Consider the following 27,445-nt stretch of genomic DNA (forward strand, 5'->3'; position numbering starts at 1 on the left):
AACTGCTGCCTGCCATGTGGCTGGGGGTGGAGTGTGGTGGGAAGGGTGGCTGTCACTGTGCTCAGAGCTGAAATTAACCACAGTGTACTGTCCAGGTCTTCCCCCTGGAAGTTGCAAGCCTTCAATAGCCTCCAGAGTTCCAAAAGAGTTCCCTCAGACGCCACCAGTGCCCTTATTTCAGTGGGGAGACCAGTTCTGCCCGTGCTTCCTGCTCTACTGTCTCCTCAGAATCCTCTATCTGTGCATGGGTTTTTTGTGCTTTGGGGACATACCTTCAGGGTGAGAAGCTAGAAATGGGATTGCTGGATCAGAAGATAAAGACATACATAATCGAGTTAAGATATTGCCGAATTGCCCTCCGTGGAGCTTGTAAAATTTTGCATTCTTACTAGCAATGTATGAAAGTACCTGTTTCCTCACAGCTTCACCGACAGTATGTTGTCAAGCTTTTGAGTTTTTGCCAATCTGGGGTAAGTAGTGATATCTTAATGTAGAAATAAAGTAAAGCCTAAGGAGAGAAAACAGTATGTACAAAGAACTGACCTGGCTTTCTAGTTAAATAAAATGAATTAAATACGTGTTTCTCTTCCCTCCTAAAACCCACTAAAATGGGAATAAAGAAAAAGAACTTAAGAGGAAGGTGCTTCTTCAGTTCTGATACTGTGCAGTTTTTCGTTTGTTTAAAGGTCAGTTGAATATCTTTTTGGTGAAATACTGGTTTAAAACTTTTGCCCATTTTTCTAACTGGTATTTGATTTTCCACAGTTTTTAAGAATTTTTTTTTTTTAACTTTTTACTGATAAATTTTTAGAGCACTTTTAGTTCACAACAAAATTTAAAAGGAAAGTATAGGAGTTCACATATAACCCTTATCCCTACACATATGCAACCTCCCCAACTATCAACATCCTGCATCAGAGTGATACATTTGCTACAATTAATGAGCTTAGATTGACCCATCATTAATACCCAAGGTCCATAGTTTATGTTAGGGTTCATCTTGCTGTAGTACATTCTGTTGGTTTGGAAAAATGTGTAATGGTATATATCTACAATACATAATAGTTTCACTGCTATAAAAATACTCTATACTTCACCTATTTATCCTTCCCTTTCCTCCAACCCCTGACAACCACTGATCTTTTTCTTCATAGTTTTTTTTTTTTTCCAGAATGTCATATAGTTGGAATCGTATAGTGTGTAGCCTTTTTAGATTGGCTTTATGTATTAAGGATATTGTCCTTTTGTAATACATGTTTAAATATTTTTGTCTTTTGGATTTGCTTCTGCTGTGTTGTGTTTTAACCATGCAAAATTTTTTCTTTTATTGCATTATGTTTATGAGCGAGGCCCTGAAAAGCTGATTGGAAGCTTTTTGTTTAAGGCTGAGGCTTATCCACAGACAAGGGTCTTGATGTTTTATTCTGTGGGACCTTTTGATTTAAGAGAAGAATCTACCAGTTTCTTGGTAAAGAGAGTAAAGCAAATTGGCAGACGGGGCCTTTTCTGTACATAGTTTTTTTTTTTTTTTTTTTTTTTTTTTTTTTTTTTTTTTTTTTTTTTTAAGATTTATTTATTTGACAGAGACAGCAAGAGAGACAGTAAGAGAGGGAACACAAGCAGGGGGAGTGGGAGAGGGAGAAGCATGCTTCCCGCCAAGCAGGCAGCCCGATGTGGGAGTCAATCCCAGGACCCCGGGACCATGACCCGAGCCAAAGGCAGATGCTTAACGACTGAGCCAACCAGGCGCCCCTGTACATAGATCTTTTATTCCTGTGTTTTCTTCCCTTCCCATTGCTGTGCCTGGGGTCCTCAAGTCACTCTATTTTGGGTCTTTTATTTTATAGTTAGCCTTCATTCTCCTGCTATAGTTGGGGAACTGTAGTTTCTTGTAGTTGCTATATGTCATGGATTGAGGATCTAGGGGTTTTTTTTTTTTTTTTTCCAGTCTGAATCAATCTAGATTTTAACCTCATGCCTCACCATTGTCTTGGGAAGTCACTTGGAGGTATAGATTTTGGAGTCCTTTGAGAATTAGGTAGTGAGAATTGATTGACTTCCGCAGGCACTTGGGATATCTGTTTTCTCATCTGCTGTCTCCTTTCAAGTTCTTCATCTTATTTTTATTTTATTCTCATTTCAGTGGATTTTAGATGGGAGGAGAAAGAAACACATTAATTTATTGTATTTAACTAGAAATCCAGGTGGTTCTTTGCACAAAGTTTTCTCTCGTTTGGCTCTGCTTTGTGAGCAGTTGGATAGCTCTCAGTAGTTCACAGTATTGTACTTTGATAATTTAGAGTTGATGTGCCTGTACTCAGATGATTCTGATCAATAGTTAGAAAATTGGTTGCCTCTTTCCCTCTTTTATGTCCTTTTTAACTTAAAGGGAAGAATTTTTTTTTACAATTCCAAGCAAAAGATTGTTGGTTGGTCCTTGAAATATGAATGCTACTTGAGAGTCTCAGTCTTCTCCCCATTTGACTTAAATTTCCTTATATTGGTATTTGGGGATTATAGCTAGTTTATAGTTTCATTTTAAATGAATTTCCTCTTTCTTCATTTTCATTTTGGTGGTTTTCAAGAAGGGGAAGTAAACATACCTTTTTTCCTTTCTTTTAAAATGCATTTACTACAATGTCAAAACAGTGTTCAAAATCATACCTGGATTAAGTGCCCATGCCAGAACCTTTTCCTGATTTGTATAAAGTTCTGCATGAAGTGTGATTCTAGTCTGACACATTTGGTCACAGTGAGTTTCAAGTCCCAGTGAATGGAGGAGAGCGCCTCTAAGAACACACGTGTGCTGGAAGTATAGAGCTGTCAGACTCAGAGGCAGCGTTAGGGACTGGTTTCTTTCACTAACCTTCTTACTAGCTTTTATCTCTCACGGCGCTTCCGCTCCTCTCTGCACGTCTGCTCCTCGATCTCCATGCAAACCATTTTCCTCTGCTGGCCATTAGTTTCCAAGTTCAGCTTGCAGAGCCGCTGGTCTCTCTCTGACCTGCAGGTGCCCTTTCTGCCTCAGCTCTTTACAGCTGACAAGTGTACTCTCTTGCTGTTTCTTGTCATATTTCCAAGAAAAACAGATTGGCCCAGACCATCTTTTTGTGCCACTTCTGGTTTGTTGTTCCTAGCCAGACTATAAATTGGCTATCTTGAGTCAGGTGTCCAGTGCTGCTCCGTCTGCTTCGGGATATCAGAGAGGGGGAAGTAGGGCAGCAGGGCAACCGCGAGAAACCATAGGTAGGACAGGTCCCCTGGTAAGTGAGGGAGTAGGATAGAGCTGAATATATAGCCTATTCTCTCCTTCACTATACCACTTTATTTGTAATAGACTACGTGAGGCAAATAGTACAGATTGACTATTGTAGGAAACTAATATTTAAGTGTCAGAGTTGACTGGGAAATCTGCCCTGTTTGATGCCATTTTTGGTTTGCATTGTGACTTTCGTAGTATAGTGTGAGAGAAAGATCACTACTGGAAGACAGGAGTCTTAGCTTTTAGACCTGATTTTGCCAATTTCAGAATAATTTTTAAAAGACCAGTGGAATAGAATAGTTTCTAAGGTACTGTCTAGCTGTAAAACCTTGTGACTCAGATTGTGCCCTACTAAGCTGGGAAGGGTAATTTCCACAAATTCAGAAGTTCAGGTTCATGTAAAAAATTAGAAGAATGATTGGACCCATACGTTAGAAAAAGATATGGGAGTTTTGTAGTGAGCCTAATTCTTCTCATTTGTACTTGTTTCATTTGAAGTGGGATGGTCTTTGTAAATTAATTGAAGTCAGTTATTATAGCTACAAAACTCTTTTTGCAACCTAACTTGCAATTAAGTAGTGTATTACTGTAAGTATAATGTTGAAATTTGAAATGCTTTTTGTCTTTGATGCTTTTTTAAAAAATGGAATTGGCTATTCAGAATAATTGAGTAAAATGGGTTTCTTTTACTTTTTAGGATTTAAGTGCCCCGTATGCTCAAAATTTGTACCTTCAGATGAAATGGATTTGCATCTTGTGATGTGTTTAACAAAGCCAAGAATAACCTATAATGGTAAGTGCAGTGCTTTAAAATGCTATTTTAAATTAGAATTACCTTAGATTTTATGAATTTTATGTTTCAGGTAAAATTTAAAAGGCAGGGAACCCTGGAGCTAACTGGTGTTTTAGTTAGGTCTGGTGCTTTGGCTTTACCATTCTTTCCTGACCACAATCTCCAGACATTTAAAATCTTAGGGCAGATTTTTCAGTATAGCCTTGGTACATTTTGAAATAGATTGAAAAAAAATCATACAGTTCATTCCTGGCTTTTTTCAAAATTTCATAAATAGACAAATTTCAAAAGTCTACAAGGAGTTTCAGGGATTTTTCAAATGTAATATTTGGTTTGAAATAGGAAGTAGGAATAGGAGCAGGAAGAGACCAGTAAACAGTGAAGCCAATTGAAAGGTTGACTTCATTCAACAAATGTCTTTTTTTTCTTTAAAGGTTTTATTTATTTGAGAGTGCATGATTTAGGGAAGGGGCAGAGGGCGGGGAGAGGGACAGGCAGCCTCCATGCTGAGCGTGGAGCCCCGTGCCGGGAGATCATGACTCTGGCAAAACCCAAGAGTTGGTCACTTAACCCACAGAGCCACCCAGGCACCCTTCAGTAAATGTCTTTTGAGAACCTGTGGAGTATGAGGTGTAGTGTTAGGAACTTGGGATACAGCAGTGAATAAAACAGATGGATCCTACAGCCGAGCATCAGCCGGAGATTAATCAATGTAGTAGCACTCAGTTAAGAATTTGAGATTTCTCCCCGGCTTACAAAAATGCTGGGGTGGGGAGTAGCTTTAATATTGACATAAACATTTTACCCTGACTAGCTTTTTTGCAAACTGATATAGGAATCTCTCTCTAATAGAGTAGTGCTTTAGCCACACTGTCATAGTAGTGACAGTAGAACTTTTTTTTCCCATTTATTTCCCAATGAATAAGTAAAAGGAGATTGTAGCAATTCCTTTGAATAGTAAATGTACCTGTTGATTAAATCCAAACCTTTTTGCATTGTGAAATTGAATTAGGTACTTTGCATAATATAATTGAAATTCAATTACTTAAAAAATAAAAAAACATTCTCAGGCTCAAAATTTGAGGTAAAAGTGATGGGGCTTGTTTCTCATTTGTATTCCATTATCTCATTACTCTCCATAATAATTATGTTTATTGCAAGTGTCTTAAAAATAAAAACCCTTAAATGTTAAGAGTCTAGCCTTGAATTTTGAAGGCACAAATGTTAATTCCTTGACTCTCTATTTGCACATAGCCTTAGTATTCTGTACATTTACTTTTTGTGTGATATATGTATGCTGCAGTCTTTATGAATGTTGATATTTAGCAGTTTTTAATTTCCTGATTTAACTGTGCTCAAGTCAAAGTTTTTTTTACTAGCTCACATATTTGGTGTCTTGAAGATATCTTTAGGAACCAATATGTAACCTTCTGCTTGGGGATAGTGTTCTTAAAAAGGAACCCACAGGCCCAAAATGGTGTCACTTAGGTCAAGGCACCAAGTCAGTAAAACCTAACTGCAGTTTTAGCCCCCCTCCCCCACCCCAAAATGTAACCTTTAACCAGTCAACATGAGAATTTCCTGGTCAGCACTAGGAAATCTGATAGATCCCTTCAGTTCCCCTTAGAAGGGTGACCTTGCCTAAAACAATGGATTCTTCGCTAATAATTTTCTTTTTTCCACCCCCTCTCTACCTTTAAAAACCTTTCCTTTCTTGTAGCCCTTTGGAGCTCCCATCTACTTGCTAGACAGGATGCTGCCTAATTCATGAATTGATTAATAAAGGCAGTTAGATCTTTAAAATTTACTCAAGTTGAATTTTTGTTATTGAACACTGTAAACCAAGAATTTAGGTCTTAAATATTCAGTTGTCTTCCAATTCAGTAGTAAACTTAATGAGAAGAGCAAATAAAGTTGCAAATATTTTTAAGAATGGCTACCTACTTTATGGTAGGTAGATCTGAAACTTTTTAATTTGTTAAATACATATTAACTATAAACATTCGAAACAAGCAGCCAAAACAGCTTCTTCATAAAAATTATATGTGGCTCTTGAAATTTTAAAAATGGGACAGTGGCGGGGCGCCTGGGTGGCTCAGTCGTTAAGCGTCTGCCTTTGGCCCAGGTCATGATCCCAGGGTCCTGGGATCGAGCCCTGCATCCGGCTCCCTGCTCCACGGGAGGCCTGCTTCTCCCTCTCCCACTCCCCCTGCTTGTGTTCCCTCTCTCGCTGTGTATCTCTCTGTCAAATAAATAAATAAAATCTTTAAAAAAAAAAAAAAAATGGGGCAGTGGCCAGCTGTGGTAAAAGAAGGTTGTTTCGATGGGCTGATTTAGGTTAGAGAGTGGTGGCTGATGGGCAGTATGCCTCCCCGTTAGTCTGGGAATTCTTACACCAGGCTGTTTTGAGGGCAGAACCCTGTAGGGAGGGAAAAAATAATCGTTCTATCCTTCTGAGTTCTTGGCTGAGACCTCTAATAAAAGACAGATTAATAAGAGAAAAACCAACAAAAGTTCAACATGCTTAAGTCTTGTATACATGGGTGATACCCTGGGAGAAGGGAGCAAATCTCTGAGATGGTTTAGAATGTGGGTTTAAATACCTTCTTCCGCTAAAGACAAATAAAGTGAGGGTGGTGTTGGGAGCAGCTAGTTATGGGAGGTTACCAGGAAAATCATGGTAAACAAGGGGTTTATTATGCATATTTAAGTCCAGGTGCCTTCTCCACTGATAAGATTCTCTTGTAATAGTCTCTTATGATTTAGAGTCATCCTTTTCTTCCTGGTGCTGAAAGGGAGACACTCTTACAAACGAGATTTCCTTCATAAATGTAAATTACCCTTACAAAAGGATAACGTTTACTGTGTTTTCAGAGCTTCTCCTGGCTCTGTTGTTTTTCATTCTCTTAAAATAATCCTTATACCAAAGAGGCTTATTTTGTGGTAGCATATTCTGTTACCCTTCAGTCTCCCAAATCTCATCAATCATTACTACAAAGTTTAGAGCAAGTTGAGTTAGAGAATCTCTGAAACGGAATCATTTCAGTCACCTGGACTTCTTATAACTTCATATTTGAATTCCTAAAAATTGATTCTATAGAGAGAGAGAGATGCATCAGAGAGATGAGGCCTCTAAATTGTGTTGATAGTCAGATGAGAATTTTATTAAGCATGGTGCTTATTTTACCTTTTACAGCCTTTCCTAAACTAGCTAGAACTGAAATTTTGAAGTTTATTTGTTAAATGTATATTAATTTAACTGTGTAAATATTCACAGCAAGGAGATTAGTTGGGCTTGTTTTTCAGGCTGGATATATTTATAGTCAAACTCTCTTTTATTTTATTTTATTATGTTATGTTAATCACCTTACATTACATCATTAGTTTTTGATGTAGTGTTCCATGATTCATTGTTTGTGTATAGTCAAACTCTAGAATAGAATGAATTTCAGAAATTTAAATATAAACTGGTGATTCAGAGTTTCAGATTTATACTCACAGAGATGTTACTCTAAATGTTGGTTTGGTTTCCAGACTAGCTCACTGTGATTTTTTTTTTTTTTCTTTAACCTGTAATACTATATGCAAATACTCAAGTCTTGGTAACTGAAGAAGAAAATTGGCTAGGTGGAAGCTCTCAGGGTTGAGGCAGCTGGCTCGGCAGAGGTTCAGGTAGGAGGCCCAAGGCAGTCTGGCAGGGAATGATTCAGAATGATGTGAGTGGTTATCTACTGCAGGTGGTGTTTTGGCAGGATAGAAAAAAATTCATAGTGCCACAGTGAGTGTTCATCTATATGATTGCCCTTAAGTCAGGGCCTGTCTGTTGCATGATCACTGAGTGTGCCGTGCGGGTTAAGAAAGAACACATGAGACATTTTACTATGCAACTCAGAGTAAGGTTATTTAAGTAGTACGGGGACAGGACCTGCGGGCAGAAAGAGCTGCACTCTGCAGTGTGAAGCTGGTGGGCAGATGTTTAGTGCTCAAGGGGGAGGGAGCTTGCAGGGAGTATTAGATCATAAATGTTCTCTTCAAATTTCTGCTCATAAAACTACTTTCACAAGATTTCTCTGGTGCTTATCATTCAGCTTGATATTAACTATGTGTGACATATACAAGCAGTCATGAGACCCTTTAAGAATGTAGCAACCAGTCCATATTTGATCCTTATCGGAACTATGCAGGCTGTAGACCAGCCTTGTGGGCTAAAGGTGAACATTTTTCTGCTTCTTTCTGTCATCACTGCCTATTTCATATACTTTACCCTTTTCTGTGTGCTTCATTGTTTAGTTTATGGACCTAATAATTGTTGTATAGTCTGTGAACTTAATATAAATTTTGTGGGCATAGAGTCTTTCTTCATTTCTTTTGTTCCTCATTTTCTAAAGTGTTTCAGATCCAAAACCAAAAGATGAAATAAATATTGTTAGCAAATTCTTACTCTTCATTTTATTGGTCTTTAAAGTTCACTAGATGATAGCTTGTTTTGTGTCCTATAAATTTCAGTTTTTATTTTAGTTCGCAGGAGTGCAATTGAGGGCGGTCAGGTTCGTATTTAAAGAAATCTTTGCTTCATTGGCAATTGGTACTGTGTGTGTGCATGTGTACCTGGAGGACATGTGACTTAAGAGTTGTTTATTATACTTATCAGTGAATCAAAGCAGAGCTTTTCAGAATCATCGGGAATAAACCTGACTCTGTGGACAGAGTAAGATGTGACTATTACTCTGTCAAAGTAAACAAATTTGAAGAAAGATTGAGTCACTTGGAAGGGAACTCATTTTGTAATGGAAGTGAGGAAAAAGGCTCCCACCTTCTGTGCAGCCTGCCGGAGAATGTAATGTACAGACTCACTCAGATGTTGAAGATACATTGCACCAGGCATTTAGACTTGGATTCCCGTGTGTACAAGCAGCCTTCTAGTGGCCTGGCTTTCCCTGTAAGAAAAAATGTACTTTTTCCTTCTATAGATACTGTGGCTTTCCAGATGGTTGTGGTTCTCATTCTAAGTTATAAACTTGCTCTTTGCATTTTCTTGGTTTTAAGACCCCCTCCACATGTTTTAATCTTTCTGAATACAGGATGCTTTCTGAACATGGCATATCTCTTATAATTGAGGCTAAAAAAAATTTGCCAGCCATGAAGCAGGATTTTAAATAAGGAGGTAGTTATCATTGTCTGAGTTTGTGTAAACTGCCTTTTGTGGAGTTTCTGTTATATGTGATTTGACATCTCTGTTCATTTATTTGCCTTGATGGTTACTGTGGTTGAGTTTTAACTTAAATGTGGATTCCTAATAGTTTTAAATGACTTTGTAAAGATTACATTATTATAGGACAGCATTGAAGTAAAGTCATTATTTTTGTCCCATAAATTGTCAGGCAATGCAGTGAAATTGAAGGCAGTAGAAAGTATCCCTTATACTGTATACTGTATTACAGTATCCCTTATACTGTATACTGTATTACAGAAATTTCAAAATAGATGATATCCTAGAAGAGGCTGGCAGATCAAAAGCACAACTGTTCTAAAACCCTGAAATATACCAGAGGACTCTGTTCTTAATAGGGCCTGCTTCAGATTCTATAGGGATTCCTATAGAAAAATACAGTCACCATCTATTAAAGGTGAATCTGAGATGAAAAATTAAAAATATACAAGGAGTGAGAGCAGATGTGATTAGAATTACCACCCCCAAGAACTTTGGAACTATAAATTTATTTTCAAATCATTACAGTGGTAAGAGGATGAAGAGGAAATAAGTAAAAAAAAAAAAGACATGGTGAATTAGAAATTGAACCCTTTAGACTTCTGTCATTGAAATTAAAATCGCAACAAATAGATTAAACAGCAAATTAGATAGAACGTAAGGAGAATTAATGAGGTATAAGATGGGTCTGAGGAAATTAAGCAGAGTGTAACAACGGTGGAGAATATGAGAGAGGTACATGGTATGGAGCCTGGGACAAGAGCATCTACCATATATAAAATAATCTCAGAAAAAGAGATGGAGTTGAGTTCTGGTTTCTAGCTCCACATGTAAGAAATCTCAGAAAAAGAGATGGAGTTGACTTCTGGTTTCTAGCTCCACATGTAAGAAATTTGGAAGTAGCCACTCTGTCCTAACAACAAGTAAAAAGCTGAACAGACTGAGAAACCAATAACTTTTCTTGAATTCATAAGAGATGGGAGGACACAGGGCAAACTGCCCCCTCTCCCTTGGTAATTGCAGAGACCAGTCTCTCAGGTTTAGCAGAGACTCAAGAGTGGGAACCACTGCAGGAAACCATTGCCAGGGTAGATAAACCTGAACTGTAATTGATGAGTTGCTGGAGGCTCAGTGCAGACAAGTCTGAGGGTTTAAAACTCCAGGGAGACCTAGTCACACTGGGGCCCCCACAGTTTTGTAAGATTGTCCTCCAGGAGTTTGACCAGGGTTCCCATTATAAATATGGCTGCTTCTGGTAAGGGGAGGGGGAGAGGGACAATTTTGAAATATACCAGAGGACTCTGTTCTTAATAGGGCCTGCTTCAGAGAAACTAGTTAACCAGAGCCTGTCTGACCTGGGAGAAGGGAAATACTCAACTCCAGCCCACTCTAGCCATCCTGGTCCACCTAGTGAGGGAGGAAAAAACCTGAGAAATACTTATCAAGTTTACAGTCCAAAGGCATGGGCTCACTAAAGTCCCTTTAGTGGGACAAAAGGTACAACATATGTATGATGGGAAATGGAATTGGCAGAGGCAATGTTTGAAGGGAAATGGCAGAGAACCTTCTAGAATTGCTGAAAGACAGGAATTCTCCGATTTTCAGGAGCATTATAATGCCAAGTGGTATAAATAAAAATAAAATCATACCGAAGGATACCATAAACCAAGTACCGAATGAAAAGAGAAAAATGTTAAAGTAACCTGAAAAATATTTTACTTTGTTCCACTTGTGTTAGCATTTCTAAAATGCTTTTTGTTTTGTGTAGTAATTTAAAATTTAGTATGTGTTCTCGTTATAAAGGCAATGGATCAAGCATGGTCATACAAGAAACTTAAACATTGTTACAGTCTTATCCATTGTATGCCATTATGAAAATTGTATGCCTATAAGACACTAAATTCGGTTTTACTGCCCTACTTTTAATACGTAGCTGCTCAAAAGCAGCACCAATTCGCATTTAAAATAGTATTAAGAACAGCAGTACTTTGAACAAAGTACTAACTTTGAGTTCAGCTTGCTGAGTTCAGATCCTTATTTTACCACTTAATAGCTATGCCACCTTGGTCTTGTTTTTCTCTCCCAGAAACTTAGAACTAGAAGTAGTGCCTCTAATAGCTTTATTACAAGAATTAAGTGAGAAATCATGCATAGTCTTTGTAGTAGTGAGTGCTAAGTAAACAAGACTTGTTCTTACTAAGAGATACTACCTTTGACTTGGAGTAGGTGCCTAACATGCTAACAAATCTGCAATTCCTTTGATATTTTATTTTAAAAGCCCATAGTTATTTAATTTCAAATTAGATGTCTGAAGGTCTTGCACAGCAGTAATAGTTGTATAAGATATGGAGAAGCAGTGTGTGTGGGGGGGGTAATTCGACTATGCGCTCTCATATGATATGACAACTTAAAGCTGCAATTTAATTAAAAAAATACTTCCTGCTTTTTATGAGCAACTTGGTGGCCTACACGGCTAAAATCTAAAGTCTGATTTTGACAGGCAGATTGCTTAATCTTGTGGAAGCCTAGATCCTTTCATCCTCCCTATTAATAGAAGTACTGTGGAAAGTACAGTGACTACACGTGGATAACTGTTTCTCTGGAGATACATTCTTTCTTTCAAAGGAGATATGTAGAATAGAAATTGAACTAAAATACATAGTTCAGTGAGAAGGAAGTTCTGATAGATTTCTAAAGCATGATGTAGGTTTCAGGTTCCATTTCTGATTTCATTAATAAAATTTCAGGATGAGGACATTTCTTTTTTTTTTTTTAAAGATTTTATTTATTTATTTGAGAGAGAGAGAATGAGAGAGAGCACATGAGAGGGGGGAGGGTCAGAGGGAGAAGCAGGCTCCCTGCCAAGCAGGGAGCCCGATGCGGGACTCGATCCTGGGACTCCAGGATCATGACCTGAGCCGAAGGCAGTCGCTTAACCAACTGAGCCACCCAGGCGCCCGAGGACATTTCTTTATTTACCAATTCCTGATTTGTCTCATTTTGTAGATCTTTCATATCATTTATCAGTCTTGGCTCTTTTGTGTTCTCCTTATCCTTGCATCACTTTCATAATGTTCATTTTTAAAAAAAATCATTCTAACATTCAAAGTAAGGTTTCCTGATTTTAAGAAATCCAAAGAAACACAACAGAGACCCTAAAAAGACCAAGTGAACCGACAATATTTGTCCTCAAACGGAAAAAGGTTTTGTTCCCTGGTCACTGTTCTCGTTTTGGTTAAGATGTGTGGTATTGACAGTCTTATTTTCAAGGAATTCTAATATGAATACAGTGCATTTCCAAAGTTCTCTCATTTTTTTGTGGTTTCCCTCTATAAGAGCAAAGCTAGGGTTCAGCCCATGTCTGTCAACAGTTTTGCCCTTGCACAAAATATTTTATATGTATAGAAAAGTGTATAGTAAAAGATGATCTGTTCTAGACCTTGAAAGGATTAGTTAAGGTTTGGAGAGAAACGGAGGGCCTGTTGAGGATTAACAACTAGGCCGGTTTGGGGCAAGGGAAAACAGTAAGAGAATCGAAGATGAGGCCTTATAAAGAAGTTTTTAAAATGAATTGTTTCAAACTTGGATCTTTCATATGCAAAAATGTTTGTAAAGAAAATAATTTCTTTAAAGACCAGTTTAGAGAATGGTGTGGTACTTGATGTGGAAGTGGTTGGATGAAGCACTTGGAGGAGAAAGAGAGCCATGTCAGAGGCATTACAAAGAGAGGATGAGTTGGGCTTAGTGAGTCTAGAAAGGGGAGTGGGAGGAGTATTGGTTCCAAAGCTCCCCAGAGTTTCCCAGCTGTGATATGAAAGTGCTCTGCTATGCATAGGGCAGGAAGAGACCAGGGAGAGGCCAGAGACCAAAGGAAGAGACAGACCAGTCCAAATTGGTAGGTGACAGCTTTTTTTTTTTTTTTAATATTTACTTAAGTAATCTCTCCACCCAAAGTGGGGCTCGAAATCACAACCACGAGATCAAAAGTCACAAGCTCCTTCAACTGAGCCAGCCAGGCAGTCTGGTTGGTGACAGTTTTTGTAAGCAAGGGAATTTACATACGAGGCTTATCTTGGGCAGCAGCAATACTGGTAGATCCCTGCCTGCCAAATCTTAAGATTATGTAGAGCCCTAACTAGGTTTAGTCGCATATATTGTCCAGATGTTCTCAATACCACATAACTGTCTCAAGGCTGTATCCTTGAGGCAGCTTCTGGGAGTGGGGAAAGGAAGCAGAATGCGAATTTTAAGGACAGAGGACGGGGTGAGGAGCCTCCAGATTGCCTGGGTCCAGCTAGTGAGTCAGCCTGAAGTTATAATAAGCTTCTCCAACAAGGAGTCTCAGGTGACTCGAGGGTTAGCAGTAGAGTGACTCAATTTGGGGTAAAGAGATAGTTAAGAGAGTACCTGGTTCCTCTAAACAAAATGCCAGGGATGTTGAATCTTTGCAAAATGTGAAAATTATGAAATGTGATTTCCCCCCCCCACAAGGGAGGAGTAAGGATTTTGCAGAGAGTCACTGAATATTTTGTTGAGTTCAAGAAAGATTTTAGGGAGGACTATTGAAGAAATGCTTGTGAATAGTTTTTCAGTGACCATTTATTACTTGAATAACTTTTTTTTTTTTTTAAATGCTTTTTCTTCCGCTCTTTAAGTCACAGTAGCCCTGATAATTCAGAATACTTCCCTGGATTGGCCTTGAGTAGCATCTCCCCAGCCACTGAGTGGTTTGGTTTCAGGGAAGGCAATATTAGCACAGTGGCTCTGCATTTTGGGGGGATTGTAGTTAACTCTCAACACTTTACGTGTATTAAGGTAATATAACAATAAAAGCCATAATGGATATATTCTAGATAGTCCTATTCCTTTGCCATCTAAATATTTATAAGATTTATGATTTGCTTGGTTTCTTCCATTTTCTGCTAGACTGATTTGGGATCTCCACGCTTCTTGACCTCTCAGCACCTCCTAGATTACTGTTACTTGGGTGTCCTTTATACCTTAATCTCCTTAAACTGTACTCCTTAGCATTTACCTCAGTTTGAGATTTAGTATATATCTATAAAGAGTTTTATAAGAAATAAAACGTTCTTGTTATTTACTAGATAACTACTCATTTCAATTTTTAATCTGCTTGATTCAGGGGTTAGCTAGAAAAAGCATTTCAAAAGCTACATTTTTGGGGGGAGGGATGTGTGTAATGAGAAGTCATTTTGATGTAGATATTCGATTTACTTTTTTCAAAAAATACATATGTATATTTCTAAAAAGTTGAGTTTGATTACATTATTGAAATAGTCTGTATCCTTGCTTATGTCTGGTCTACATAGTCTGACAGATTTAGGAAGGAGTTTATTACGGTATCCCCTCTGACTATAATTTTACCAATTTTTTCTTTTTAAAGTCATTTATTTATTTTTTTAAGATTTTTTATTATTTATTTGACAGAGAGAGGGAACACAAGCAGGGGGGAAGAGGAGAGGGAGAAGCAGCCTTCCCGCTCAGCAAGGAGCCCGATGCGGGGCTCGATCCCAGGACCCTGGGACCATGACCTGAGCCAAAGGCAGACGCTTAATGACTGAGCCACCCAGGCGCCCCTAAAGTCTTTTAAATTTCTTTTGGTGATATTTGCCTTGCAGCACATTTTTTCCTGGCTTTGTATATTTCATAGCTATGTTATTTGCCCAAATATTTATGATTTATTTTCCTTTTGGATTGAATGTTTTTATATTATATGCTTCTCTCTTCTGCTTTACCTAATAGTCTGTTTTATCTAGTATTATTTTGACTAATGCAAAAACTGTGAGGGGCCTGAGATTTTACCCTTCCTGCAAGCTGACAAGTTAGCCTGCCACAGTTTCATGAATTCTGGCAGAAACCAGAGTCAAAGGACTTTTTATTGTTATTAATCATAACAGTATCAGCATTTTCTTGTGCCCCTTCCTCCAGCCTCAGTTCCCACAGGGTGATGTGAGAAGGGCCAGGTGGTATCTGCACACTCAGTGAATTGCATTGCAGAAGAGGAACCCTGAGCTTAGTTAGGGAACCTGAATGTTTTATTGTAGGAAGTAAGCAGGTCTGCCGTTGGCTCTGGAGAAGATACTGCCTCTGTCTTCCAAGGCTGTTTGCTGTACAAAAATCATTGAAAAGAGAGTCTAAGACACGCTGAAACATGAGAGACCTAGGGAGAATTGTCTCCCAACGATTTCTTTTTGTTTACATTCACCTGCTGTCTTTTTGCTCACCCCTTTCTTGTAATTGATTTTAATTTTGTGTTTGAATAGGTAACATGTTTGCAGTAGTTCCAATGCAAAGAGACACAAAGGATATCCAGTGAAGTCTCCCTCTCACCTCATTCCCTCAGTCCACCTTTCCAGAGGCAGGCAATACTACCAGTTCTTGTGATCCTTCCAGAGATACTTAATGCATATGTAAAGGTATACACATAATCTGCCCCCACACTTTTTACATAGTGATATCATGCTGTAGATGGTTCTGAACCTTAAGTTTTTTCCATAATATATCCTGGAAATTATTCCAAATGAGTTTCATTGTTCTTTACAATTACCTTATATTTTATAGGTGGGTGAGCCACAGGTGATTAACCAGCCCCTTGTTGATGGATGTTAAATTGTTCCTGGTGTTTTGTATGTTTATGAGTAGGTCTATGGGACACAGTCCTGGAAGCCTTGCTTGGTCTGCGATGTATGCGAATTTGTTATTTCTGATAATACTTGGAGTTTTACCTTTAGTGTGGTGCTGGAGTGTATTTGCTAGTATTTCAATTACGATTTTTGCAAAACTGAGATTGGACTGGTTTGGGGGTATTCTTTTTTTGAGTCTTAGAATCAATGTTATGCTTGCTTCAGAAGAAATCATTTAGATTTCCTTTTTGTATGCTCTGCAGCTGTATAAATAGCATTCAGATCCTCTGAACTTCAAAGGTTTGGTGTAACTCCCTGCGGAAGTGTCTGGGCCTCATGCTTTTTGAGGATGGCTCTAAGAGCTCTCTCTGATTACTATAGAAATTGATCTATTTGGATTTCTGCCTTCAGTCTGCTTTGCTTCTTGAAAGTAAAGTAGAAAGTTATCTATTTCATTGCTGCATATTGTTAGCAAATTAGTCTGTTACTGTTTTTTATTTTATGCCTAAATGGGATTGTTTTCCCAATTTTTTCTTAACTTATGTATCAATTTTTGCTTTCTTTCACCCTTTTTATTGTTGACCTTAGATACCTTTGGGTCTATCATTTTTTCCTGTTTTAAAATTAATTTCTTAGGCTTTTAAAAATATTTTTTATTTCTTCTGATTCCATAGATGTGCTTTTCCTTGTCTGTTGTGATGGGAGTATTAATTCGTTTTCTTTCATCCTTTCTTTCTTCTTTTCCTTCCTTCCCTTTTCAGCATAAATATGCAAGGGTATGAGTTTTTCTCTTATATTTTAGCTCTGTTCCATAGATTCTGTTATATAGTATTTTATCACTATTACTTTCTGTTTAGATATTTTATATTTGGGGGAATCTCTTCTTTAACTCAAAAGTTAAGGGAGAGTCTTTAAATTCCCAGGTATTAGGTGCCTTTTTCCTCCAGTTTTGCTATTTGTTTTCTAGTTTTACTGTATTCTGATCAGAGGATGCTATCTGTACTATTTTTGTATTTTAATTTACTAAGTTTTTGTGGTTTAACGTCATTTTTGGCAAACGTTCCATATTCATGTTCAATTTAAGGTCTTCTATATCCATCTTGTTTTTACTTGGTTTGTCATGGACTGAGGTGAATTAAAGTGTCCTACTGCTGACGTTTCTATTTTTATTTGTATTGCCTGACTTTTTTGCTTTATAGAATGTTGCTATGATTTTGTTATTGATAATCATTATAACTTAGCTGCAAATTGCATCTTTTAGTATTTAAAGGGTCCTGTGTCTCCTTTAATGCTTTTTGCACTGTGACCTTGTCTGATATTGAGTGTAATTCTTTCTCTCCTTTTTTTGTTTGTATTTTCCTGATAAGTGTTTTCCTTTTATTTTCATCTTTCGTCTTTTTGTTTCAGATATGCTTCTTGTGTAGAATACAGGGTTAATTTTATTTGGAATCCAATCTAATCTTTTTTTTTTTTTTTTTTACTGTGTTGGATTAGCCCATTTACATTTAGTAATGCAGCTAGTTTTAATTCTGTCGTTTTATATTATACTTCCTGTTTTTATAGCTTTTTTTTTTTTTTTAAAGATTTTATTTATTTATTTGACAGAGAGAGAGAGAGCGAGAGCAGGAACACAAGCGGGGGAGTGGGAGAGGGAGAAGCAGGCTTCCCGCCGAGCAGGGAGCCCGATGTGGGACTCGATCCCAGGACCCTGGGATCATGACCTGAGCTGAAGGCAGACGCTTAACGACTGAGCCACCCAGGCGCCCTTTTTATAGCTTTTTAAAAACATTTCACGAAGTAGCCAGTTTTTCTTTGCTCCATATTTCTTCTTTTAGTTAGGAAGAACTGTATTTCTTTTTTTAGAGATCAATTTCATAAGTGTAACTGTAACTGTATAATAACCTTGTTGATGCTCATATTTTTACACACTGTTAATTTCTATGAGCAATGATGAAATACGAAATGATGAATGAAATGATAAAATTTTTTCCCTTTTTTTTTTTAAAGATTTTATTTTGAGAGCGAGAATGAGCAGGGGGAGGAGCATAGGGAGAGGAAGAAACAGACTCCCCACTGAGTGGGGAGCCCCATGTAGGGCTTGATTCCAGGACCCTGAGATCACGACCTGAGCCAAAGTCAAATGCCTAAACAACTGAGCCACTCGGGCGCCCCAATTCCTTTCCTTCTTCTATATCCTGATTTTGGTTATTGCGTTATCTCTTATTTACTTTTTAATAGTATTAAACATATTTATACTTCTGTTGTTTGCTTTGTCAGCTTTAAATGATACTTATTAAAGATAATAATTAGCTCTTTTGCCTTTATTTAGGTTTTCAATTTATACAATCCCTAATCATAATTGCCATGTTTATTTTGATCTAAGAGTTAAGTAGATTCAATTCTCACTGCCGGTCCTTTTGCTTTGGTTTTCCCTAGGCATCTCTTGATTAGCTGAAGTTCATCCTCATGTAAATCTTTTGAGAAGGGTTCATGGGAAATACTTTCCTAGACTTGTTTAGGTGTGAAATCTTTGGGTTACACTTACTTTCCTGGAGGGTATTATAAACATTCTTCCAATCTTGTAGTGTTAAAATGCTACTGGGAAGGAGTCTAACACCAGTAGGATATTTTGGAAATAGATTTGGGTTTTCATGGCTAGGCTAGGTTTTTTTTCTAGGACTCAGTGTCCCCTTCAAATACACAGCTTTAGTTATATTTTCATTTCTATAATGTTTTCTGGAATCCTATTTTAAGTAATCCCTGCAACCAACATGGGGCTCAAACTCATGACCCCGAGATCCAGAGTGGAATGCTCTTCCAACTGAGCCAACCAGGCGCCCCTTGAATTTTATTTTTGGCTATAGATATGCCATTGGATCTCTTTTGTTTTCAATAGATAGCATTTTTTTTCTTTGTTTTTAACACTTTCTTCATTTCCAATTTATTTTTCTTGTTTCTGACTCCTTTGTCCCTGTGATTTCAGGAATGTCTGCTCTTTCTTGTGCTTCTAGATTCACCTTAATTTTGTAAGTCGTTTTTCCTTCTCTTTTTCATCTTCACTCCTGAGCTGTTATATCTTTGCATGTGCTCTAGGATAGTTGCTTCCCTGTGTTTCCCTAAGTTGTTTGTTTGTGTGAACTCATGGCAAATAAGTTGATTTGTTGAGACTGAATAGTAGATTACACTATTCGATACACATATTTTATATTAAAGCTGACAAATTTGGTATTATTCTGTCACTTATTTTGTATTTTTTATTTTACTTTGTTCTTGTCCAGCTTCTCTGGATTGATCAAGTTGCTTTCCCTTCCCTCTAAATTAATCCACAACTTTTACTATGCATCTTGCTATTCCTGGTTGATTACCTTACTTTAGTGTGTATCTTTAAACCTATTTTTCTGTCATATTCTATCAAAATTAAGGGGTTTTTTTGTGCTCTTTTCCCTCACCTCCTCCCCTACTATCTGCAGCTCCTGGATGTTATGAAACATAGAAGAGTTTGCATTCTACATCATTAAGTTTGCATTGGTGAAATACTGTTTTCATTTCAAAAAACCTGTGGTTATAATACAGTTTCAGTCACAGTATTATCTATTTACATTTCACTTACACATGTTTAATCGCTCACTGTGGTTTTTTATACTCTTCATTTTTGTGTTTATTGAGATTTTTGTTCTTCTAATTTTCTTTTCTTAGAAGCATTTCCCTGAATAATTTCCTTAGACAACCTTTCATGGATTATATACTTAATGAGCTGTTGCATGCGCAAATGTTTTTGGTTTGCCTTCATATAGAATACAGGATATTGTTATTTCAGGGTTTGTTTTTTTTTAAAGTCTATAAAATTGTTCTAACTACTAGTATTATAGGTGAGAAGTCTGGCTCGGTCTCATTATTTTTCATTATAAGTTAACCTGTTCTTTACATTTGGAAGTGTACAGGTCGATTTTGTGTTTTGAAGGTTGGAAATTCTATTTTTTTTCCCAGGATGTGTCTGTTTTAGTGTTTTTCTACCCTACTCAGTACCATCTCTAATTAATCCTGCTTAAAGCTTCATGAGCCCTTTCAGTTTAAAACTCAAGTCTTTAGTCAGCTCAAGGATTATTTTCTTCTAGTATTTCTTTGATTAGTATTTCTTTCTGTGTTCCTTTTTCTCTTTCTGTAATGTCTGTATTTTCAATATTAGAGCTGGATTTGTCCTCTGTGTCTGTTTTCCTTCATGATTTTTTTTTTTTTAGTTACTTACATGACATTTATTCTAGATTATGAGTTTAGTTTTCTGCAATGACCTTTCTTTTATCCTTTCTCTGAAATATTAAATTAAAAAAATTATGGGTTGTGGTTCTAGGAAGTTCTACTTTATAAAGTTGTCGCACCTTCCTCGTCCCTCCATCCCCTCCTGGCTTCCTTCCTTCCATTCATTCTTTCTGACACTACAGTAGGCATCGATTTCAATTCTTTATCTTGGTTCACCTTCCATCACATTGCTGTATGTACTTAGCTCATGACCTTTCTCTGTTACGTAATGTCAGCAGTTGTAGAATCTCTTGACACACATGTAGATCATAGTGTTATTTCTTTCTCTGATAGAAGAAGAGCCTAGTGATCATTAACTTGGCCACACACTAAACTCTGTTTGTTTGAAGGTGTTAGGAAAGAAATTTCCCTCCTCTTCAGTGCAGGGAGGGTTCTGTCCTCAGCCCAATTTGGTGGCTTTTTTTGGTTTCTCAGTGTCGAAGCAGCCTTGTTCCCTTGTCCCCAGGAGAGTCACTCAGATACTGCTGACTGGCTGGGAAGCTTGAGGATTGATAGACTTTGAGCAGGCCCATTGAAAAGAAATAAACCTTACAAATGAGTGTATTTTCTCTGTCCTTAATTTGTTAAAAACCCTTTTCATACTTGCTCTTTCTTGATTTTCATATGCTTTCATTACCTAAATCTTGATTTAGATTCTCCAGGATCCAGCAATTAGTCACCATTATTCTAGTAATTTAGTAGCCAGAGTGAAGGGAGATCAAGAAAGAAGGCTCGGTTGTCATTGTTTCGTGGCTGTTACTATCAGAGCTACTGGTTCACACTTTGCTTTATCATTTCAGGACTGAACATTTTAAACAGCTTTCCTGTGCATACATACTTTTAATACTTTACCTATCCATACTAATCAACCTAAAAGTATTTGTTGGCAAACTCAGTATATGTCCAGTGCTTTCTGGTTGATTGGCTGATAACCTCGTGGGTAAAGAAGTCAGTACACTTAACAAAAAGTAGGTCTCAGCTCATCTGAGTCATCAGACTGCAAAGTGCCCAGGTCACTGAAACAACAGTCCCCGGCCTTGGGGCATTTTCTCTGTTCATTGGTAGTTTCTTTGTCACTTGGTGTTTTCTCTGGTCTCCTGAGATCTTTTGCTTCATTAGTTGTTCAAAAAATATTTTATTCAAGTACTTACTGTGTGCAAAACACTATGCTGCGTGCTAGAGGGAGCAGAGCATACAAGGTTCCCTGTCTTCCTGGAATTTACTGCCTCTATTACAGAGATTGCAGAGTATTGACTACGTCTGACTACATTCTTTTAATTGGCTTACACAGTATCAAAATGGGTTTTTGTCAGTATTTTGAAAAATGAGAAATTTCACCTAAAAATCTAAATTTGCAGCTGCTTTAAATATATCGTATCTGGCCACCCTGGGCCCTCATTCCTATATGGCATTCTGCCCCTTTAGATAGGACTGTGCATCAGTTTGTCGCAGTTAACCTCTTCACCCTTAAAACTGAGGCCAAATTCGGTTGGCATTCATCGTCACAACTGTGCTGTTCTTTTTTTCTTACAAAATGATTAAGAAGGTGAGTTGCTCCTTGCATGTTTTCTGGCTATCCTCCTTCAGACATTTGAGTTTGTGACCTTTGTATGATATTTATTAGCCTACTAATTATCTTACAGGCTCAGCAAAAAGCAGAAAGGAAAGACATCATGCTTCAGCTTCAGTCAACAAGAGCAGTAGACATATACATTGTAATACTCCTTCTCAAATTCATTCTAACAAAGTGATAGAATCCTAGTTCCATAAATCTGGTAATTCTGACATAATACGTATTTTTGCCTGCTCTAATACCATTTGAGTTTACATTTTTCAGTTTACTTCAATAATGCTGTAGTAAAATTTTGTTTATATTCAGCTGATAACTTAGTTCAAACCTTTTAAGTGGTTTCATATTTATTAGCTCTTTTTTTTAATCGTCAATATTAAAGACCATATGAGATACAGGTATTATGACCTGCAGTTTTAGTTGAAGAAAAAACGAGGCTCAAAGAGGTTTGCACATTGTCCAAAGTCCAAGCCTGTTCTTTTTTCCATGAGACTGCCTTCTCCCATTTGTACTATCTCATTAGATCTTCACAACAATCTTAAGAGACAGGTGGAGCAGGTTTCATCATTTCTTTCGATTGGAGAAAACAAACTCAGAGGAGGAGTCCTTTCTTGCCAGTGATGCCATAGCTAATCTTCAGAACATGTCTGTGGCTTGCCGGCTACAGTGCTAGACATTTCACAGGTCTTCCTTAATTCTTATCACTCCCCTATGACGTAGGTATTGTTATTCTCATTATATTCCTAAATAAGTTGAAGAGTTGGCATTTGAATCTAGAGCTGTGTATAAGTAACACTTTTTATTTTTTTTGCTTTATCGTGTTACCCAGGTTGCTTGACTCTCTGTATATGAATAGCCTACATTATAATTTAACACATTAATTTTAAAAGTACACAATAATAAATTAAGCTTGAAAATCAGCTTTTTTGTATTTTTAGGACTCGTGTTTTCTCTCTGCAATGATTTAAAACAAAGGTGGACCAAATTGAAATTTAGTTAAAAGTCTATATTTTCTATTTTTGTATATGTTCAGTTTTAGAATATTCCTATACTTTTTAGTGTGGACAACTTGTCTGAGAAAATCACTTGTTTAGAGTTTAGCAAATCTGTGTATTGGTTGTGAATTTTGGTTTATTGTTGATTTGTGATAGGGGGCATAGGATAGTTATCTTGACTTGAAGAGTGGGGAATAATTCGGTAATCTAATAATTTCTTAGGTGACTTTATGACTTTCGGCAGCTTGTTGTATACCTAATTTTATATAATACGCAACCCTAGCTAGCCTTTTACAGTAAGTTAGGAACAAAAGGCCCAAGAAAGCTAAATCTATTAAGTATTGAGTTTGTGTTCCTTTTGTATATTTTACCTTTTAGAGTTTCTAGTTTGGGTTCCATTTTATTCCACTTATATTTTCATTTTCTTGGAGAAGGTGCCAAATATCTGTATTTCCAAAAGTCATCAGAAGAGTCACAAGTTCTATCCACTTTTAAAGAATTAGTCTTAATATTAAATGGTTTCTAACACTGCAGATGATAAGTAGCTCTGTGTATAGTCAGTTCTCAGTTATATTTAAAGAAAACATTAATGCAGTAATTGTCAGTGGCATCAAGGCAGAGGAAGCCAGTCATTCCTAGTTGAACCAGAGGGTCTAAAAAGGATAAAAGCAGAGGTTGACCATGAACTTTGAGTTTTAGACACTCTAATAAAGGTCACTCCCATGTTTTTATTAATATAGTTGTCTTATAGTGAAAATGGCAGTTTCCCTCTGTTAAGTATCATTTCTAGTCCCCCTTATGATATTTAAGTACAGTAACAGCTCACGGATCTATAATGTTAACTTTGTCTTTTAAGTCCGTTAGAGATAAATTTATTTCTGAAAGTATTTATTAATAAGGCCTGTGAGCCCCTATTTTTCATCTTTGAGTAATTGCTTCTTACTAATGTTATGAATTTTTTTAATTCTTGATTTTTCTAGGGATTATTTCATATTTCAGCTGCTTTTGTTTTCTACTGCTATCATTGAGGGTTCAAGAACAAAAAATAAGTCTTCAGGTAACATGCCTGATCCATAGTAGTGCTTGGCATTGTATTTTGCTGAAAAGATCATATATCTGTTTGGATGCTTGATCTGAAAAGTTGTGATGATTATGAAATTTTCGCATGGAGTTTTCTTGGCTGCCTCTAACAAATTTGGTCTTACTTGTTCTCTTTCTTTTCAAAAGGATTTTTTTTTTTTTTTGGCTGTCTGCTTTTTTTCATGTCTTGATCTGCAATAACTATATGGATATGTGCTTGTACTTGCTAAATATTTTAATTTTGCATATTTGGCTGCTTGAATTTTAAATAATTTTTTGGGCAATGCAAATTAAGAGCTTGAGGCTATAAATGAAATAGCAATCTACAGAAGTTTTTAATTAGTTTATAAATGTATGTTCCTTATCTATCATATATTTTCAGGTTTTGTATTTTACTAAAATGAAGGACAGTTTAAAATTCAGTTTCTCAGTTGTGCTGACCACATTTCAAGTGCTATTTTCAGGCCATATGTGGCTAGTGGCTACCAATTCAGGCAGCACAGATAAAAAGACTGTTTCTGTCATCATAGAAAGTTCTAATTGGACAGGGCTATTTCCCTGTCCAATAGAAGGAAGTAAGCAGTAAAGTATAAGCTCATTTCTGATACCAGTTTTGACAGCAGCTTGACAACTCCAGAAGATAAAGCAGTCTTGAGCATACTTCCTCTAAATATGTAGCCATCTCTTGTAGTAAAATTCATGTAATAAACAGGCCAGCGACTTAGCCTTAATTTGAATCCTGATCCCAGAACTTAGGTTAGTAACTTCTGATAAGTTACTTAACTTCTTTGAGCCTCAGTTTCCTTATCTATAAAAAAGAGGTAACGTTAGTTACCTCATAGGATTAATAAATAAATAACACTAACTATATGTAAAGATATGTAACAGAGGGGACATTTATAGTACTTTTAAATATAGAATGAAGCCAAAACATTTAAAAATTAGGCAGTGTTGTTTGCATGGACTTGTTCACACCCTTGAAACTATAATAGGTCTCTAGAAATGGTTAGGTCAAGAGTATTCGGTAGAAGTTTCTGGTGGCCATGGGATTATTTATGACACCGTGTGAAGTTGAAACAGCTAGAATACCAGAATGAGGAGAAAAAGAGATAGAAAAATGACCAACTTTATTTTTGGAGAAGTCTAAAAAGTGCTTTCTGATAACAATGGTAATAAAAATGAATATTTTGTATAATGTTTTGATAACTTACAAAGTTTTTCACATAATTCTTTAAAAGTTCATCTCTATAATATTTTGGGTACCTTTATTATACTAATATTAAAGAAGAGTAAAAGGAAACTCAAAGTTGACCAACATTTTGGAGATTACATAGCTAACTGAAAGGATGGAGATTCCTATTTTCAACTTCAAATCTTACGCTCTTTCTACTTCGACATGCTGTTCAATTGATAGCAGTTGTGTTTCTGAGACAGGTGTGTATTTCAGCATCTCTAGGGATGTGGCCCACGTATATGTAATTTATTTTCTGTATTGAGACAGAATGCCTACCCAAGTGATCCTGGTTCCCACCTCTGGTTAGAAAATCATTGCTCTCTTCCTGCTTTAATTCTTCTTTTCCTGTATCAGTACATCTAAATTAATGCATACACCATATGAATAAGACAAAAAAAAAAAAAAAAAAAAACGAGACTGATAAACAGTACACTGATTTAACTTTTAGTGTTCCAGATGTTTAGGTAGGACATCAGCAACACTTGAAAAAGCAATAGTAGTTTCTGTTCACTATCTTCAGTGCCTCTCCATTTATAAGTGCTTGTGGAGAGCAGGAATCCAGTCAGACTAGCTAACTATGGAAGTTAATCTCTTAGTGTTCCTTTCTCTGCTTCTCTAATAACAATTTTGGCTATTAATAGTCTGCCCTCGATGTATTGCAGTCCTAAAATGTTGACTCCATATTGCTTATAGTAGTATCTTTGTGAATGTTTTCAATTGATTGGCTAAAGATTTTCAACATTTTTAAAGATTTTTAACATTTTTTCCCCCAGCTGTCTTGAAGATGCTTCAGTATCCTGGACTTAGTGGTTTTTCCCAACCATATTTAAGTCTGAATGTTTCCCATTACCAAGCTCAAAACTTTCCTTTGAATGGAAGGACACTGTCATAATGGGGTGGTAGAGGGGAACGTTCTAGCAAACCCCCATGTAGGCAAAAAGGAACCGTGTTGCATAGTGAATTTTCAACGCATTTGCTATTTGAGACAGGAACGGGTTTTGCAGTGAATGAACTGTCTTTTGACTCAGTTGCTTATCAAAATGCAGTTGAGTAGTGTCTGTCTATAACATGTTAACATTGCCCTTTTAATTTTCTGAGCAGAGATCATTTCACTAGAAGCTATTTACAGTGAATATAGGCTGCTTCTGCATTGAAATTTGCTTGGAATGTTCTTGTATATAGGTGCACCTTTCTTAACATAGAATATATAGTTCTGATTATTTTTCATTACTAGGGCTTAGGGAGCTTATGATTAAATGGCTGACTTTAATACGGCATTTTAGATTAAACTAAAATGATTTTTTTTAACTTAGTACTTGCAAAGCATAACATTATATTCTTAAAATAAATATCATTATGTTAATTATATGCAGAATGTATTTGTCTTTGTTGTACCGTAAATAAATTTACTTAAAAATAGGATAAAACCAAGGCCTTCAAGATAGTAAAATTTTCCCAACTCAGAGATTTTTAAAAACCTTTTGTAATAAAGAATTGAGACTTGGTCATAGGTCACCATGAAAGTATTGTTAAGACACTTATTTTTCTGTGAACAGTGCATTCAGAAACTTATACTTAATGATTCTAGTTCTTTTCATTTTGTGCTGACAATCTGTTACATAGTAAAATATAATGGCAGTGCTTTTTCCTTATTTTTTAAGAGCTGGCCTATCTCATTTTCTTAAAATAAGATAATGGAGATTATATGGTTCATTTTGACTTAAATCTAGATGCAATATTAATGTATTCCAAAAGGTAGAAAATGTGATACCATGTTTCACCAATTCTAAGACACACTTCCTTTTCATACTTTAACAGCTCTGGAAAGTGAGATGCACCTTAAAGTTGATTTGTGTCATTTTAATGGTGGGTTTTTGAGGGGTTTTGGGGGGTTTGTTTTACTTATGTGCGAACTAATGGTACATGTTATAATCATTGATGTCTTAGGCTTGGTAAAAAGTGATGGTTGATTTTTTTTGAAGTTTGTTGTAGAACTCAGACTCATTGTTATGATGTGGTATATCTTTGCAGTGAGAGAAATCAAATAGATGCTGTGAGAATATACTGTATTATTTGGAGTTACAGACCTTTGCTAAGATCTTTTAGTGTCTCCTTCACATCCTCTCACTGCTGTCATCCTAGTGTCAAATGGCGAAACTAAAACAGTTCAGTAACGAGTTTGCTGTATTTTATTCAAGGGAAAATAATCCATAGATTGAGGGAGTACGGTGCCTCACGAGCCCTTCAGAAGGTATTTTTTCAAGAGCAACTTTTATATAATGTTCGAAGAGGCAGCCCAAAAGCAGGGCCTGATTGGCTAGAAGGACCTGTTTTCTAGGGTAACATAAGCTAGCTAAAGCCA

The 27,445-nt window shown here is 36.7% G+C and overlaps 1 protein-coding gene across 1 annotated transcript in view; it reads left to right on the forward strand.

Annotated features, from left to right (window-relative positions):
- ZNRF2 (zinc and ring finger 2) overlaps window positions 1–27,445 on the forward strand; it is a 91,581-nt gene that overhangs the window by 46,710 nt on the left and 17,426 nt on the right. Inside the window, exon 2 of the mRNA XM_035020831.1 lies at window positions 3,960–4,055. Within this exon, the coding sequence (XP_034876722.1) occupies window positions 3,960–4,055 (96 nt within the window). The remainder of the gene's footprint in view (window positions 1–3,959; window positions 4,056–27,445) is intronic.

This window comes from Mirounga leonina, unplaced genomic scaffold (assembly GCF_011800145.1).
Source record: "Mirounga leonina isolate KUSES-001 unplaced genomic scaffold, KU_Mleo_1.0 Mir_174, whole genome shotgun sequence".
In the NCBI taxonomy this organism is placed as follows: Eukaryota; Metazoa; Chordata; class Mammalia; order Carnivora; family Phocidae; genus Mirounga; species Mirounga leonina.